The sequence below is a fragment of the Panthera leo genome, chromosome B3 (genome assembly GCF_018350215.1).
Source record: "Panthera leo isolate Ple1 chromosome B3, P.leo_Ple1_pat1.1, whole genome shotgun sequence".
NCBI lineage: Eukaryota > Metazoa > Chordata > Mammalia > Carnivora > Felidae > Panthera > Panthera leo.
Genome location: NC_056684.1, coordinates 48359379 through 48377745, shown reverse-complemented (window position 1 = coordinate 48377745; position 18367 = coordinate 48359379). Strand labels below are relative to the sequence as shown.

At 37.7% G+C, this 18367-nt stretch overlaps 1 protein-coding gene across 3 annotated transcripts in view; it reads right to left on the bottom strand.

Annotated features, from left to right (window-relative positions):
- Nucleotides 1–4793: 4793 nt before the first annotated feature.
- Nucleotides 4794–18367, bottom strand: part of RFX7 (regulatory factor X7) — a 134195-nt gene continuing 120621 nt past the window's right edge. For all 3 annotated transcript variants that reach the window (XM_042941941.1, XM_042941940.1, XM_042941942.1), the window contains exons 7-10: nt 17363–17447; nt 16420–16627; nt 13159–13454; nt 4794–10920 (exon numbers count right to left, since the gene is read on the bottom strand). In XM_042941941.1, coding sequence (XP_042797875.1) covers nt 7651–10920; nt 13159–13454; nt 16420–16627; nt 17363–17447 — 3859 coding nt within the window. In that variant the 3' untranslated portion in view covers nt 4794–7650. The remainder of the gene's footprint in view (nt 10921–13158; nt 13455–16419; nt 16628–17362; nt 17448–18367) is intronic.

The following is an 18367-nucleotide window of genomic DNA, read 5'->3' as shown; positions in this document are numbered from 1 at the left end:
ACAAAGTTCAGCCCTTTGTCTGAATAAACATTATTTTAATTCCTGATGGATGTTAGTTTGTGGCTTCAAGTACAACATAGCCCTTAAGTGCTGAAAAGAAGAAGAATTTTCCCCCACTCTTAGATAAATGTCTATCCTTTTATGTAGGCATTTATAACAATAATAGCTTATACACAGGGTTTACAAAATATGGTCATATGCTACTGAACTTCATAAAAGATTGTGGGAAGTAACCAGGGCAGTGATCTTTATTCTTAATAAAGTACAGAAAGGGGAAAAGAATGACAGAGCTAGGTCTAGATTTTCAATGTTCTGGACTCCTAGCCTACAGGCATATGTTAAGAGTTAAGTAGGAAATGCTTATTCTAGGTATTTTAAGCAGAATTTAATACAGGGAATTTGGTGCTTATACATAAATGTTAGGCTGTGCCTCCAAAAACGACTTCTAGAACAACATGGTATTTGACCATCAAAGAAATAAGCTCATACTTGGAGTTGCTCTAGCGATGGGGAAGCCAGACCAAGAAGGTGCGGATACTGCTGCTGCTGCCATCACTGCCACCTCTTGACTGCTTCTTGACATTCACAGAACTGGAGACTTGGCAGTGTAATGTGGTCCCTTGAGAGTTAAGAATCTCAAGAATGAACTCGAACACATGGCTGCTGAAAACTTTGTCACAGTGAGCTTGTTTGCAAGGAAGTCACTGAAAACAAGTAGGATAGCTTCTGCTTCATTTTCATCTGCCGGGGTTTTCAGGAATGAATTTAGTAGAATGTAATTCATATCCAGAACCTAAGCTATGATGAAGTAAAAAAAAAATGTAGTTTTTGGATCCCCAGGATTTGCATACCAGGAAGAGGCTGGAACAGAAATTGAGCAAGCCAGTCCACAGTATCTGCCATAGAAAACTTTTTGTCTTCGTTCAAGATATTGGGACAAATACTAAACAGGCCCAAATCATGTGGCCCACCACTAGAAAATGCTCTCGATGGATACCATAACACATATTCAAACAACTTGCCCAGAGTCCTGGTTATAATTGGCAGAGCTGAGTCTTAAAACCAGGTCTGAAATCAAAGACCAGAATGTTGTAATGCTTTTCACTTTGATTCATTAATTCCCTTCAGTCGTTTAAGCAATCTATAATCCACCGAATTTTATCTTTTTTTTTGCACCGCAATGAAACCGTATTCAAATACTGTGCTAAAAATCAGGGTATTCTTTCTTAAGATCCTCTCATTATTTACCAATTCCAATGAAAAAGAGATGCAGTTTGCCATTCTTCAGGGGAATCCATGATGGTTTAGTGATCCTCATGCTAATCGAACATTTCCCACTATTGCTGAAAACCTTCTGTGGCTACACTGGGTTATAATTGGGATTTGTGTTGAGTGACAGAATGGTCAAAATAATTGTGACTTAAACCAGGAAGAAATTGCTCTGTCATGTAAAACACATTCAGGGGCAAGCAGTCAGCACAGCTCCCCTCAGTGTCATCAGATGCTTGGGCTCCTTCCATGTTGTTACTCCATCATCCCTAGTGTGTGGCATTACCTCAAAGACCAAGGGAGCTTCTAGAGTTCTACTAATCACATGTGCATTCCAGCCAGCAGGGAGGAAGGAGGGCAAGTACACTTCAAAGCAATTTGCACACAAACCTTTTGATGACATCCTTTTGGTTGAGTACTTTGTAAGTGGCTCCACTTAACTACGAGGGAAACTGGTGAATGTGGTCTCTTGCGGATGACTAGAGGCAAACAGCAGTCTCTGCTACAGTGACCTCATTGCATCCTGAAATCCTGTTTGAGTCTTCACATTGTACTTTGTAAAATTTCAAAATGGCAGGTGTCTTCTCCAGCAACAGGCAGAGACAGACATAGTTTAGATGCTCTGTCATTTATTCAAAAAACAGCCTAGTTTTTATTTCCTGATGAAATTTTAAAAGTGGTTTAAAAATCAATGATTAGGTATACCTCTAAGAAATGTACTTGAAAAGTTGTGTGTAAAATCCAATTTTGTATTTAAATCTTATTTCTCCCTTGACTTCCAATACATTAGGGCATGTATTTCTATGGGGAGAAGTGAGGAAAAGGAACTTAAAGTTACAAAACACAGGTAAAATCCCAAAGCAACAAAAGTGAAAAGAAGTGTAAGAGATGTAAGCATTGGAGGTTTAAGAGAAATAAAACCCCCACAAAATCAAACCTAATTCTAAATTTTAAGCCGGAATAAAAATGTCACAAAAGCCACCAAATCAAACTACTACAGTAGGTAGTTTGAACAAATATTTTAAGTACAGCATAATGGTTAAGAACTAGGCTTTGAAATCAAGTTATAATCCTGGCTCTTCCTGTTATTAGCTGCTACCACTACCAGTTAATCCCCAAGCTAAAATTCTGTCACTTGAAAAATGATATTCTTTCAGAATTATTCCAATGAGGAAATGAGAGTATATGCAAAATACTTAATAGAAGGTCTCATGCAAGGAAATATTCTATGTATACTAATACCATTCTCATGATACATTTTATTTATTCTCCCTTCTCTCTAAAATTAAGTACTTCTTAGAAATAAAATTTATATTAAAAAGACTAGCCTTTTTGTTTTTACCCTTCCAGCCTCGGAAGCAGATTGATTATAGCTTCAGGGCTGGTCATATATATATTTAAAAAAATTTCAGATACTGATAAATGATCCCATTCTATTAAAAAAAATTCATTTATAGCAGTGAACATCAAAATCAATCTCTACTTCATATATTTAGCAAAATAAAAATTTTGGCTCTATTATCATAATAGGTGCTTAGGCAATTTGCATTTATGATACTAATACCCGATTGTTTAACTCAGAGAGGGAAGGCAGGAGACCAGTTTACACCAGTAAACAGCTATTTCTAAATGTAGTCCTTACTATCATCCTTTTGCCCTGTTCTTGGCTCCTCAGAGTGTGAATTCTCACCTTTTCTTCTATATAGCATATTGTATTGGGATACACACACACATCTATCTAAAATTGGTACTTCTCGAAAAACATGTAATTAGTTCTTTACAAGACTGTGAGCCCCTCTAATGTGGGCACAAGATCTTGAGTCCCTAGTATCTTTCCCAGGTTATAGAACTCACTTTAGCGGTGCCTGGCTGGCTCAGTCTGGCTTTGGCTCAAGTTATGATCTCACGGTTCGTGAGTTCAAGCCCCATGTCGGGCTCTGTGCCAACAGCTCGGAGCCTGCTTCATTCTGTCTCCCCATCTCTCTGCCCCTCCCCTTCTTGCATTCTCACTCTCAAAAATAAATAAACATTAAAAACAAAATCTAAGCTAACTGGCTTTCAGGTAGACCTTTGATCTTGTTTCGCCCAACAAGACTAAATGAGGGGTTGGAGGGTGAGGAGGGAGTGTCTAATAGGAGATTCTGGTAAGGATTTTTTTTTTTCTTTTTTTTGGTACAAGGCTGGGAGTTGCTCTTACCACCTTGTTTGGGATGTATGCAGATATAAAACTTGGAGGTATGGCAGTTACCTTGTGACCATGACCCAATAGACACGGAAAAGCAAAGCTGAAGATAATGCAACAGAAACCGAGTTCTTAAGAGTTCAACATTTTTTAGAACATTGAGCCACTGAATGAAACTCTGAACCTCCTATCTTCAAAATTAAGCTAAATGTCTTTATGGTTGAAGCCAGTGTTAGGTTTTCTGTTATGTGCAGCCCAAAGCACCTCAGATACACAGTATTTTTCCCCCAGATTTTATCGGTTCACTATATCCACTAGTTGTTTTGTTTACCTGCTCTTATTAAAACAGCTTTTTGTTACTGAGAATCCTAACACACCTATTTTTTAAGTCAACATCTAGGTAGTTCATTACCTTTATTTAAGTGCAGATTGCCTTTCTTAGGATTAGTTTCATTTTCTTCAAGTACTTTACAATTTTGGTTTGTAGGCTCATTTTGTGTAGGAGTCGTCCTGCTTTTCCCTCTCCCATTCTCAATCGCTACTCTCTTCTTTCCTTTTATAATTGCTTCTACCACCTGCCCAGTCATGGCTACAGTCCTGTAGTGTTAGTGGGGCTGTCACAGATCACACGGATGAACAGCCTGTTTGGCTCAGGTCCCGGCTACAATATAAGTTATATAGCCCCAGGCACTGGTTGTTGATGCAGTTATTTCAAAAGGGTGTGGAAACTCCATCTCAGACCCTGGTTTCATTATTCTGTAGGAGTTAGGAGTTGAAATGTCTCTTCTTCTTCCTTTTTTGAGTTGAAATTTCTGTATGCTTCTTTCTGATTCCATACCTACAGCTCAGGTTCCAGTTTACAAGTTCAGTGTGTTTTGTATTTCTGGCTCACCAAAATGTCGATGCTGCTTTGGGCACACTTGTGCTTTAGAATTTTCTCCACTTTTTTCCTACTATACTTCTATTCAAAGCTTCAAAAATATACATACCTAGGTACTCCACAGACTAGCACTTTAAAGCAAACATTATGTGAACGAGCAAAAGCAAAGATGTTTGGGGATAACATAAAGCTCCGTGCTATTTACCACTCATCAGTAATAAATCCTAAGTGAACAGCAGAGTTCTGATGAATAAAATGAGACCTGTGTATCCTGTTGGATTAATAACAGAGAGAAGATTAGCAGCCCTGTTCAGCCTTGTGCTGATTTTTATCCATTTCTATGAATTTCATGAGATCTAAGGAAGAATGGCATCAGGTCTGTTTGAAAACGGCACACTGCCTATGTAAGATGGATCCCACAAATCACCTTAAGACCCAGTCAGTTTAATATAAAATGTTTTTAATTGTTTTTGAAAACATTTAAAAAACAATTTTTGAGCACTTTCAATAAAAAAAGAGAACTGAAATGCTACTGCAATATTCAACTACTGGAGTTTCAGCAGGTACAACAGACAACAAAACACTGGGGAAATCTGACTTTTTGCACTAAATGAAAACATGAAACAGGGCTTGTTTTTTGTCATTTATGGTGTAGTAAAGCACATTATAGTACAAGACTATTATATGAACCTCAGATGCACTGCACAAAAAAAAAAACAAAACAAAACACTTTCCTTCTTTTCAGTTCAAAAGTCAGTGCTTATTGCAATTATATGCAAAATTATTTACTTCATGAAGTCTTATCATGATAAACAGTATGAAAAATGTTTTAAACATGAAAACAATGAAAATAATCTGAGAAAAGAACATAGTCAACAATAACTAAGCAGAATTAGTCAACATAAAAAAGTAAATAACTCGTGAATAACTATGCTTGCCTGGTTAACACTGAACCAGTTTCAATACAGCCAAGAAAAAAAAAAAAGTGGTTACAGGAATACCTAGTACTGTACAAGATAAGTCAATAACACTCATGCACATTTTGTGATCATGTATTAACATGGTGAAGCAAACTAAACTTAATTCTTCCTGCTGTAATATTCTCATGTAAGAGAATAAGAAATAGAAATATCTCATTGAGATCAATGCACATTGCTACATAAGACAATTTTATCTGTCACTTTGATGACATTTTGTCTTTTCATAATGAAACACATTTAAAAAGTTTAATCTGTGGACTGTATTGGTTGCATTTATCCTAAGAGATGTGCCTACCACAGGTTCAACAAATTTAGTGCAATATATGAACCCCAGAAAGTTTGCTGGACGAATTCAGCCAAATTTAAAGTGTTTGCTGCAATACTGTACAGAGGGTTAAAAATCCTCCAGTCTTTATATTTTTATAAAAAAAGATTTCCATTATTTTTATATTAGTAGGAAGCTAATAATGTAAACAAGGGATTAGAATGGCCTCAAAATCTCCTTTTCAGAGTATCTCATCTAGAAAGGCTCCCATCATTTGTTGAAAGAAATCACACAGTTTCCTTTGGGTATTGCATACTTTGGTGTGCAGTAGTGCTGTGTCTCAATGTACAGTGAAGAAATAATTAGCATCAAGAAAAAATATCTAACAGATCATTAAATCAAATAACAGCAAACACACACAAACGCCAATAACTAGGACATATCAATATATAAACCTCTGAGCCAACCCTAGCACCGTTTATTTATCAAAATATGTTAATACCCTACCTTGCAAATTTATTGAGCAATGAAACCTTATTAAATTAAACCCTTCATCACATTTGTTAAATATTCATTGATTGTAGTCTTCTCATTGGCTTGCTAATTAAGGTAAAGGAAAGCTTAGCTAGGCTCAAAGTAGCATAGCAATGGTTTAATGTTAGCTTTAAAAACTTAATGGCAATTTTGAAATCTATTTGAAAGAAATCCTAAATTCACTCAAACGGAGCGGACTAGTGAGCAGATTTGTGTCAACAAGAAATTCATAAATAATTACTCATAAAACAAAATGGGAGCCAAACAGAGAAACATTTTAAAACAAATCCTGAGTGCTTCTTTTGCAATTGTGGTTATCACAATAAATAAATTAAGCATGTAATAAAATGCTCCTCTTCTTCAAGTACTATTGATGTCCCCTTTAGCAGAGACATAAAGATTTGTGGCTTCAGACCTTAGGTGGCGAAATGTTTGTTTGTTTGTTTTTTATGTCATCTCCTTCCTGTTTATTTGGATCCCATGATCAACGTGTATTACTATAGTCAGGAGTGAAGGAGTCAGTCACTAAATTGAGGACTTAAGAATATTATAATTAAAAAACTTCAAATTAAATCTTAAATAGAATTTTAATATGTGCAGGTAGCCGTTGTGATAGAACTAAGAAAATGCTTTTATTCTTTCTAAATTCCCCTATCTCAATTTCCAAACAATAAAACATAAAATGTTTTTTCTAACATGCTTGTATTTATCCTAGTAATAGATTCTACAATGTTTGGAGTTCTCGTGTGTGCGCGTGCACTCACACGTGTATGCAGGTCTCTGTGTGTGTGCTGGCTCCATATTGAAATTAAATTTTAAAATAAGACTAATGCAAAGTCACAAATATAAATGGCTACTAGTTTTTCCTTTTAAAAATTTTAGTGCAGCTTTTGCTTTCCTTAAATTAACATTTAATTTTCCATTATTTTCTCCTATTTAAGCCCTTCAAAATGCAGGTGCAAATGGTACTGAAGTCCCAGAAAGCCCTACGGAGATTTTGTTCATTCTACAGTAGCTCTATGCTTCAAGCCTAAATACCGATAATAACCTGAATATTATCCCTGTTTCAAGGAAGACCTTCTTCTCTACAATTTACCTTAGCTATGATTTCATATCTAAAAGATAATGCCAACAACAACAACAAAAAAATAGCCTATACCTAAAATCAATGGTTTCCTCTACATTCTGTGCAGATCAACTGATGAATTAAAACGAACTTACACAAAATAAAGATCTAGACTGCTCTTGTAAAAGCTGGTTAGTCAATTGCTTACTAGCCAACAATGTGATTACATGGGGCAACATTATAAAATTTAAAACCTAATACTTGTTCTCCTACAGCCTACTGTCTTCAGAAACTTGTTAAGAACTGAGGCAAGTCTAACCATTTCCTACTGAAGAAGAAACCACTTCTGCAGCAAACTCTTTTAAAATGTCACAATTAATAGTTAAGTGTTTCTGCTGCGGGAGGCACTTCCATTAAGACAAATACAATACATATGTCTTTAGATACAGTGTGCTACATATTATAAAACACTATTTAACCCAACATTTCAACAGTAGGATGGTCCTTGCTTTCTATCCACTCAAAACCTGATGAAGTCATAGAGCTCATGGATTCACTGCAAATTTGTTGAAATAATGGGTCATTCTTTAATTCTTCCAGTGTAGCTTCATCATCTTGTCCCTGCTGACGCCCTGGATCAAACAGTAGATTTGGGTCTAAAGTGTTCAAATCATTGATGCTGCCTGAGAGCTCAGAAGACAACCTGATGTCACTAGAGAAATCAGACGCAGTATTAGTGAGATCAGATGCTACCTGACCTACCAGCTGCTGGTTGGATTGCAAGCTGTCTCCACTCAACAGGTCTTTAACAGTGCTATTGAAATCTAATTGTTGCTCTCCGATTTCTGATTGTGCTTGATTATCTTCAGGAGAAAAACTGATCTGATCGGTGCTATTACTTTTAGTGAGGTAAGATGGTGTTTGGAATTCATAAACAGAAGTGCTGGAATCGATCATATTCTGTGGATTGGCACTAGGAAAAACAGTGGAAGTTTCCAAAATCTGAGTGAGATTCATCCGGGCTGTGTAATTGGAGGGCAGGTTGTTCATGCCCAAACCTCTTACTGCATCATCATTGTCAGAATCAAGTTTACTCAACAAAACACTGGTTATTTTTTTACTGTTTGTTTGCTTCTGAAGAGCATTCGGGAAGGCTGTCTGCATCATGACCGTCAATGGAACTGATTGACTTCTTTGAGCTATGTTGTTGGCACATGCATCTGTGTGAACGTTTGTGAAAACGTGAACTTCTGGGGTTACTGGACTTCCAAAGGGGGTCACATTAGATCGGGGGATATTAGATACTGGATACAGGGTGCTTCCACTAAGATTACGTTGGCGATGAACAGCAGGGCTCACACTCCGGCACCTGAAGTTGCTGCTGGCAGATGAATTAGTTCCTTTATTATCAAGAGGGGCAGGGACTGCAAAACCCTCCTGTTTGTTGGTGTTACTTACAGTGGCACCTTGATGCTGCACAGGAGAGACAGGAGTCAAACGACCAAAATGAGTGTCATGATGTCTGGATTGAGACTGGTAAGACTGTCCAGGCACAGCAAAAGCATGAGGTTTCCTGAAACGGTCTTCCACTAGTTCCTGATAGCTTGGGAGAATGCCATGGCCAGAAACTGACGAATTACTAACCCCACTATACCCATTATTCATCCATTCAAGCTTGGTTTTGTCAGGGTGTGTGGCCATGGGTCTTTGCATTGGTTTCACAGGACTGCTTGAGATAATGCTGGCATCATGATACGCCATACTGGAGCTTATTGGGGTAAATGCAAACGGATTCCTGCATTCAACAGGGCTGGGAGGGACACTACTGCTGCAGTTAGAATGTGGAGTACCAATGGGTGTGTGTCGGCTACTTCCTAAAGCACTATCCACAGGTGTGGTCTGGGCTAGCCTGGAACAAGGGCTCTCCCGGGACAGACTCTGAGACCCAGCAATCATTTCAGATGTTGGAGTTGGGGTTGGGGTGGGGGTGGGCGTTGGAGTAGGAGTGGGTGTGGGTGTGTGGATCGGAGTGCCATTGCTATGGATTGGATGGTAGAAGTGGGTACTGGAGGCATGAGATGACATTGGAGCTCCTGGAGTTACTGACTGACTCTGAAGGGCCATTCCCAAACAGTTACCATAAGAATGAGAATTGTTCATTGATATCTGCTGCTCCATAAGCACCAGCTCTTCCACAATACTATCTTGTGTAAGCTCATCATCGAAAGGAAAGTAGCTTTCATTTGTCTGGGAAACAGAAGGCTCAAACTCTTTCAGTTCAGACTGTAGAGGTAACTGATCTGAAGACTGTGCTTGTATTTGATTCAAAGAAGATTCTTGTATCTGGCTATGCAGCTGTTGGGTATATGTATCCTGTGGCATTCCTTCTAATTCCCAAACAGATTTCTCTAAGTCATTGATATCAGAGTGCTCAGGAATTGTCATAACACTGATATCTTGTTGTTGTTCACAGCCGGCAGATATAAACTCAGAATCCTTACTGACCTGTTGCCATTCGTTTGAATTAAAGCTGCCATCTGGTTTTGAATCACTGTCCAAAAGAAAGACATTCCCTTCAAGTTTTACTTTGATATCTGGAGATGATGATGGTGTTTGCTGTTCGGAAGCTGAATCACTAGCAATGAGAGCAGAATTTAAGGGTCGATTTGCCACTATGTGTGAATTGACATTTATTGATACCTTGCTAGGAATCTGAGCACCGGCTGTTGAACTTTCTATTTTCCCTGAATGTGGAACCTTTTGGTCCTTCTCAACACTGCCTGGTTTCTGACCTTCTATGATAACTGCAGAAAGCTGTTCCACAATTGGTTTCTTTATGGGAGGCACCTGGGACTCTTGCAATGCAGAAGACAGTCGCTTTCTTGGACTTTTAGTGCATAATTTAGGGTCTTTATTTATTGAGTCACCATTAGCTGGTGAGCTGGTGCTGGTGAAAGTTAAGTTCTGAGTGGCAACTGAGAGAGTGATAGTGCTTTGATTATTGCCTGTTGAAGTGCCTGGCAGAATTTCATTACAGCGACTTTTACATTTGGTCCTCTGGTCACAGACCTTAGTTGCTTTTACTTCAGTGACACCTTCATTTGAAGGTTTTTGCACTACTCCATCTGTATTACTTTTCTGCCCCAAAAGGGCACTAGGTGTTGTTTTGGGAGCTTTTGCCCCATCAGAGTTCTCTTGGCACTGTGCAGGATGCTCATCTGATGATGCTTCAGGTTCCATTTTGACTTCCACAGCAGATGATCCCCCGGTGCTGGTCCTAGATCCAGGAGACTGAAGTGATACGACAGAACCATTCTTGATCTGTGGAATGGTCCTTGATTCTTCTGTTGTTCCTGTAGCACTGTTTACTGAGGCAGAATGTTTAAGAGGGGCACTACCGTTGCTGGGTGTGAGAGATATTGCTGTCATTTTCACCACATTTAGAGAACTCATGTGTGAAGTGGGCACAACAGCGGTTTTGATGGGACTGCTAGTAAAGAGGACAGTAGTCGGGGAGCGAATGGTGAGTGCACTGCTGTTAGCTGGTTTGGGTAAGATCTGAGGGTAGCGGTGCCGGGCAGAACGATCCCCACCAGGACTGGCTGGAACGTTCTGAGGAGTCTTTGGTGCCTGTTTCACAGACTGCATGTGCTGAGTGACCACTTGTACATTGAGGGGAAGAACTTTGCCGTCAGAAGAACTCATTGGGCTTGGTGAAGTTACCAATTGCCTGGTTCGCTGGACCTGTCAAAAGGTGGAAAACAAAAAAGTCAGATTTAACGAGTTTAGGATATAAACAGCAATTCACGTATCTGTATAGTATGAAGGCATTAATAAATGTAATGCTAAGAAAAAAAACAAAACAGTTCCTTTCTTAGACGAGAGTTCTATATATGTATGATGTTAGACCAGTACCAGACACAGAAATATTATAAAAAATGCAACACAGTGCAATATAGTTATCAAATAAAAATATGTAAGAAAAACATTAAGACACTTTTCAATAAACAAGATTAAAAACTTCACATTTGTGATGAATACTTGCCAAAATAATCATTTTTAAGGAGGTGATAGGAAGAGATGACAAAATCTTGAAGAAACATGCAACCATAAAGGTATCTACCTTTGGGCCAAGAAAACGACTCACTCATGGGGGAACGGTGGGGGAACTGTCCTGTAAATGCATCTACCTTGGACATTAGTAATTAAATCACTGTGGATAAGGTCTCAGATAAAACTACTGCCTCCACAAATTTTCTCTATAGTCAATAGCATAAGAGTATAGTTACCAGGTATACCACGTTTTATTTTTTATTTATTTTTATTAAAAAAATTTTTTTTTAAGGTTTTTTATTTATTTTTGAGACAGAGAGAGACAGAGCATGAACGGGGGAGGGTCAGAGAGAGAGGGAGACACAGAATCGGAAGCAGGCTCCAGGCTCTGAGCCATCAGCCCAGAGCCCGAAGTGGGGCTCGAACTCACAGACCGCGAGATCGTGACCTGAACTGAAGTCGGACGCTTAACCGACTGAGCCAACCAGGCGCCCCAGGTATACCACGTTTTAATGACAGGATAATGATGATGATAAGAAAAACAAATTTGATAAAATATCTCAACAATACCATCAATAATAACATAAAATACCACTTTGTTGTAGCATGATGCACTCTCATTTAAAAAAAATTTTTTTTAATGTTTATTTATTACTGAGAGACAGAGAAAGACAGAGCATAAGCATGGGAGGGGCAGAGAGAGGGGGAGACACAGAACCCGAAGCAGGCTCCAGGCTCTGAGCTGTCAGCACAGAGCCTGACATGGGGCTCGAACTCACAAACCGCAAGATCATGACCTGGACCTGGACGCTTAACCGACTGAGCCACCCAGGCACCCCATGCACTCTCATTTTAAAAGCCCCTTTATCATAACCTCAGTTATGTGAGATAGAAGACTATAATCTCTATTTGTTAATAAGGAAATGGTCTCAGAATAGCTAAGGGAGACTTGTCCAAGGCCCTATGTCCAGCAAGCCATAGCCATAAGTCTACATTAAAGTTTATCAATATGTATTACAACTTTGCTCCATTTGAATGTTAAAAAGAAGAAGAGTTTAAACCAAAAACCAAAAAAACTTTGCAACTGATCATCTTGGCTTAGCTAGGGATGAACCAATTCTGAAAATGACTCCTCTTTAACATAAAGCTCTGACTGGTTATGTATGCATACTGCGCATGTCTTGAATCTCTGTATTTTCACTTATGTTCATTTTATACCTTGCTTTGTAATCAACATCGTATACTGTGACTAAAAGACAAATGACTGAAGCTGAATATGTTTGTGCTCACAAAATCAATTTGTACTGAATCTATACCTATAATTGCCTCCTTCTTATGTACCATTTTTTTTAAGTTTCTTTGTTTATTTTTTTACTGAGAGAGAGAGAGAGAGAGAGCGAGCGCGAGAGCATAGGGGATGGGGAGAGAGAGAGGGAAAGACAGAGAATCCCAAGATCCTAACCAGGCTTCACACTGTCAGTGTGGAGCCTGACACGGGGCTCCATCTAAGGAACTGAGAGATCATGACCTGAGCCAAAACCAAGAGTCAGACGCATAACCAATTGAGCCACCTAGGCACCGCTCATGTGCCCCCTTTTTTTTTTTTTTTTTTTTATTTTTTTTATTTTTTTAAATTTTTTTTTTTTTTCAACGTTTTTTATTTATTTTTGGGACAGAGAGAGACAGAGCATGAACGGGGGAGGGGCAGAGAGAAAGGGAGACATAGAATCGGAAACAGGCTCCAGGCTCCGAGCCATCAGCCCAGAGCCTGACGCGGGGCTCGAACTCACTGACCGAGAGATCGTGACCTGGCTGAAGTCGGACGCTTAACCGACTGCGCCACCCAGGCGCCCCTCATGTGCCCCTTTTAATTAAACAAATGATCTCCCACCATCCCAGTGAGGTCAAACACTTATTTAATGTTATTACCGGAATGGGACTAGGGACAGCTGCCACAACGATACCAATAGGCTGAGGAGAAAGGATTGCAGGATTTCCATTAGAAAGATTAGTCACTCCATTGGTTGTAGCGCCTTCTGGTTTTTTTGCTGAGGATTCTCCTGGCAAAGGGGACTGTAGTTTTTGTTCTTGCTGCTTCTTCTGAATTTTCCGTTGCAATTGCTGTTTAGCATCAATAGGAGAAGGCAAAGTCTTCACCTGAGGCTGAAAAGAATTACTCTCAGCTGTAGGTATAAAAGCAGACGGCTGGGTAATTCCTTTAATTCCTGAAAATAAACAGAAAAGAAAGCTAAAATAAATACTCTGTTTTATAGAAGGCAGTTACAACTCAATTTCTTTGAATATGTAGCCATCTACTGGACAAAGCAACCAAAACCAGCAAATTTTAACTCACAATCTCTTAATAAAACATAAGGGTTACACTTTCAGTTTGTAAGCATTTGTCAGTACTGTTTTAACTGACACCTTAAAATATGGTTCAAATGAGGTGACAGTTTCAATTAAATCAGCAATAACAAGATGAAGGTTTTGAAAAGAGTAGTAGCTATGACATAAATATGCAGAAGCTAAGATAAATAAATGCCAAGGGAGCAGGTTTCGCATTTTATCAGATGTCAGAAATTTCCTTCCACCTTCTCTAATTAGAAATTCATGCATTTTCATGATTTAAATATTCAGCCTACAAGGGGTATTCAATAAATATTTGCTGAAACCGTTCATATTTAGAAAAATGTGTACAGCGAAAACAAGTCTTTAATTCTACCAGAAATTTACAAAAAGAGGGACTATTTTAACTGTTACTATACAATTATTCCAGTATGACATAGGAGAAATAAGCAGAACTTCTGAATAAAACTGAGCTTAAGATATTTTGAAAAAGTGTCACTGAGAAAACTTTTTAAAGCAGTAGTAACAGCAACAGTGAGAAAAGACGAATGATAAACCAAGCAAGAGATAAATTTTAAGTTAAGGACTGATGATGTGATACAGTTAATTTTTTAAAAAGCTCTTTTCATATTTAGGGTGTAGCATTACAATCATTAGAAACTAAGCTGTGGTTGGTAAAAACAGCGGAGAGCAAAGGGGAGGACCATGCCATCCTGCTGGTACACCTTGCCTTTCCCTTCCCCAGCCTAGTTTCTGCTTTTCATCAACAATTTGGGGAGGGGGAACAGGACGGAGAAAAAGAAGTGACTGTAAACTTTTTCCCACATGCTCACTCCTCAAAAATCCCTCATCTTTTGATCACCTTAGTGCCAATTTTTCCTCTTCAAATCCATCTCAGACTGTACTGCTCCCTCTTGGCCCCCAGCCTCAGCTCTGGCTTCTCAGCACCTGCACCCAAAAGCCTCTGCCAATGGCTCAAAGCTCAGATGTCTCCCTCCTGCCAGGGTTTCTGGACAGGAATGATTTCCAAGCAGCTGACTTACAAAAAGGACATTTGTAACACAACCTGTCCTTAATATGGAGACTATTTTTATAAAAAACCAAATTCACCTTCAAACGATTGAACATTAATCACTACCAAAGGTATTAAATTAATTAATTAAATTAATACCAAAGGTATTAAAAAATATGGCAGTGGCTGAGAACAAAATTTTAAGTCTAAAAATGCTCTGAGTAATGATATAATTAATTGCTAAAGTAACAACTTCCCAAGCTATTTTCACAAAGTGAAACATATTTATACATGAAATTTTTAGTATTTTTGCTTAAAAACACATCTTTCTTTACACTTCTGCTTTAAAAAATCATTCATCCAATCATTCACCACTTCTCTCAGTCAGACTTTGTGAAAATAAGGAAGGAAGAAACGTTTCATGTTCCATGATACCTACCAAGTCCTCAGCTTATTAAAGTACTTATCTGGGTATCAGTAGAAGCAGGAGAAAGAGAACACGGAAAGTTGTAGGGCCCATTATCTTTTAAAACCTCATTTTGCCCGAAGAAGACAGTATAGTAACGTAGCCAACCTGGGCTGTGAGACCTGACAAATCAGAATTCAGATCCTGGTCCCACTACTTATCTGGCAATGGATAAAATTACTTAACCTTCTTAAACCTGTTTCCTGATCTGTAAAGTGGGAATGAATATCACATGCCTCCCGGGACTGCTGGAGGGAAGAAATGAGGTAACATATACAAGCTATCTAGCTAGGTAAGGCTACCCAAGCACTCTCCTGCTCATATGTAAGCGAACAGATTTAAGTCACAGTTTACAATCTAGACAGAGAGAATCATGACAAAGCTCTGGTAAGAGATTATTTTGAAGTGAGTCCTCAATTGACAATAAAATGAAAGGACAGAACAATTATACACCCCTCCCCCAAATATGTAAATCTTCTGATAAACATAAACTGAAAGGAAGACAATTGTTAAAACTATTAAAATTTTTAAAAAGTGAAGTTATTTAAGGAACTGTAATTCTGGCTGGGATGAATCTATTGTAGATTTAAAATTGTTTACACTTAACAATCAGAAGAATCATCTCTGGAAAACAAGTTTCACATTAATATATTTTTCGCAGAAGTTATAATTTCCTAGAGTAATAACAACTTAGACTTTTCCTTAAGTTTATAAGGTATGACTGAAATGAGATATTTAAAAATTGCATCAAAACAGATACTTTCTTACTAATTTAGGAAAGAGTCGTTTATTCCAATACTTCCTAAAACTGTCAAATGAAAAAATCCCTATTTAAACAAAAATACTCATTTGAATATATATTTTTAAAAAATCACTTTTGCTATTTTATAATAACGCTATCATTTTATAATTTATATATTTTATAACATTTAATAATATTTTATAATAACCTAAGTATTAGTTTCTAAAGGAATCTAGCAAGTCATTTAAAACATTTAATCTTATCTAATATTTATTAATTTAGACACACATATACTTAAAAGTACATATTCTTTGAATTTTAAAATAGCAATAAAAATATTAATGGAATATCAACTGGGAAATCTTGAAAGTTTCATGTTTCAGCAGGGAAATGTACTATAGAAAAATAAACTATAGCTTTAAGCTTTACAATGAAATGACTATAATTACTACTATTTTTGTTGGCTCAACAAATCCATCTGAACTTAGTGCTAAGTGAAGTGACAGTAAACTCATACAAACACTAAAAAGACAAAGAAGTCCTCTGGTGAAACTCTTCTTTTGCTATCAACTCTAAAATATATTAATATCTGTCAGTTTTAGCTTATTAACGGTAATTTTGTACCTGGTGGTGCTGCTGCCATTACCGTTAGAGCTGCCATCGACTTAGTGCCTATATAATGACTTTTTATAAGGAAGCGGGCTAATTCCAAGACCGTGTCAAATGGCTGGCTTAACACTTTCTGGGCCCATTCACACACAAGACGGCAAGCAGAAGAGATAACTTCCTCATCAATATTTTGAAGCTGCCCAGAAGGTTCAGCTCCTTCCAACTAAATGAAGGAAAAAGGAAAAGTTAATATAAAAGAAAACTCAGAGAAATTAAACTGAAGCACATCAAAGACATGTATTCTTAATTAGAAGACGCAATCTATATCTGTCGGGTCAAAGTCATATAAAATGCCCTGCTGGCAGGCATATAAGAGCCTTGCAAAGAAAAGGCCTATCCCTATCCCCACCAGGGCACAGTTACCAGCAGCACTATGAATACAACATTTAAATGGTTGTTAAACATATATGAAGGCTAAGAGATATTGTGAATCTTTCTAAAAGCCTCTTCTGACATCAATAAAACAAACTATGCCACTAGCTATATATTTTGTCTTCTTTATACTTTTGGCCACCCCAAGTCTTTTGTACACCAAGGTGGTATTAGATAAATATATAAGTAAATCAAAAAGGAAAAAAAAAGACATTCATACTATATATATATATATTATCCCACACCTTAATCTCTCCTCTTGACAACATACCTATTGTCAATATATATCATGGATGTATCTAGAAACCAGTTTTGATTTCTGTTACCCCTAATTTCACGAGCCATGTTGTCACAGTCAGATATTTTAACATTTTTCAGCCACTGTTAAATTTTTTGTCTTACATATTTTGTAAAAGGCATAGTTCCTGGTCCCTGGTTTTATCAAAAGGAGACTATGCAGTATGCTTTTCAATGCTGAAAATAAGGCATGACTCTACTTAGTAAAAAGAAAAGGCAGAATTCTTACCCCATCTCCAGTTTTGTGAAAATCAAGATTGGGCAGTGTTGGCATGTGAACAAAGGCTTTTTTCCTTAGTCCACTGTAGCAATATGTAATAAACAGTTAAGGTCTAAAGCATTCTAAATTAAATGAACTGCTTATATAATTAGCATTTGAGAAGTAGCCATACATAAGAATACAATCAACATGAGATAACAACTACTTTCAGAGTTCCTCGGTAAGAGCAACCATAATATTATAAACTCAGGACACTTTCACTCTTTTCAAACTGAAATAGTCTGCAGAATGTTACTGTCTTAAATGAAACAAAATCATTTTCATCTGTTATAAATTTTATGAATAAATGTTCCTAATAGGCTGTGCCAACCACCAGCAACAAACAGGTCAGAAGGAAAGGAATATCCAGATGGAAACCTGGCACACCAGAGGGAAACTTTAGCCCAGGGCACTGGGACAAAAACAACTCTTAAAGAGTGTCACAAGGGCTTTAACCTTTTCAGTTCTTTTTCCACTGAAACACACAGGATTATCACCTGTAACATGCCAAAGACCCATCAAGACATTTTTGTTTGTACACAGGGAACAATGATGGGTCATGCAACAAGTGGCTAGAGAACACCTGGAGCAGTGCCCCTTCCCTCCCCTTTCCTCTCATCTCCACAGGAGTGAGCTTCTGTGCTTTGAAAAAGACCAAGGGCTAAGTAATGAGAAATAATGTTTTTCTAATACAGAGACCCTCTATTTTACAATCTTCTTCCAAGAGAAGGAAAGACTTTAATAAGTTCTTAATCTTCATTTCCTTCTGTTTGCTACTAAGCATTTCTCTGTCACAAGAGGGACATTTTGTATGCTCTGGCTTTAATTTTAATATGGCTTTAAATGGTTGGCTGAAAAATACTTTAAAGAGAATATAATCTTCCAGTACAAATTCCACAAGAAATTTTCTTGAATGTTGTACATTTTGCCAAGAAGATCCCTACGTTTCAAAATTACAGGAAGAAGACAGCTAAC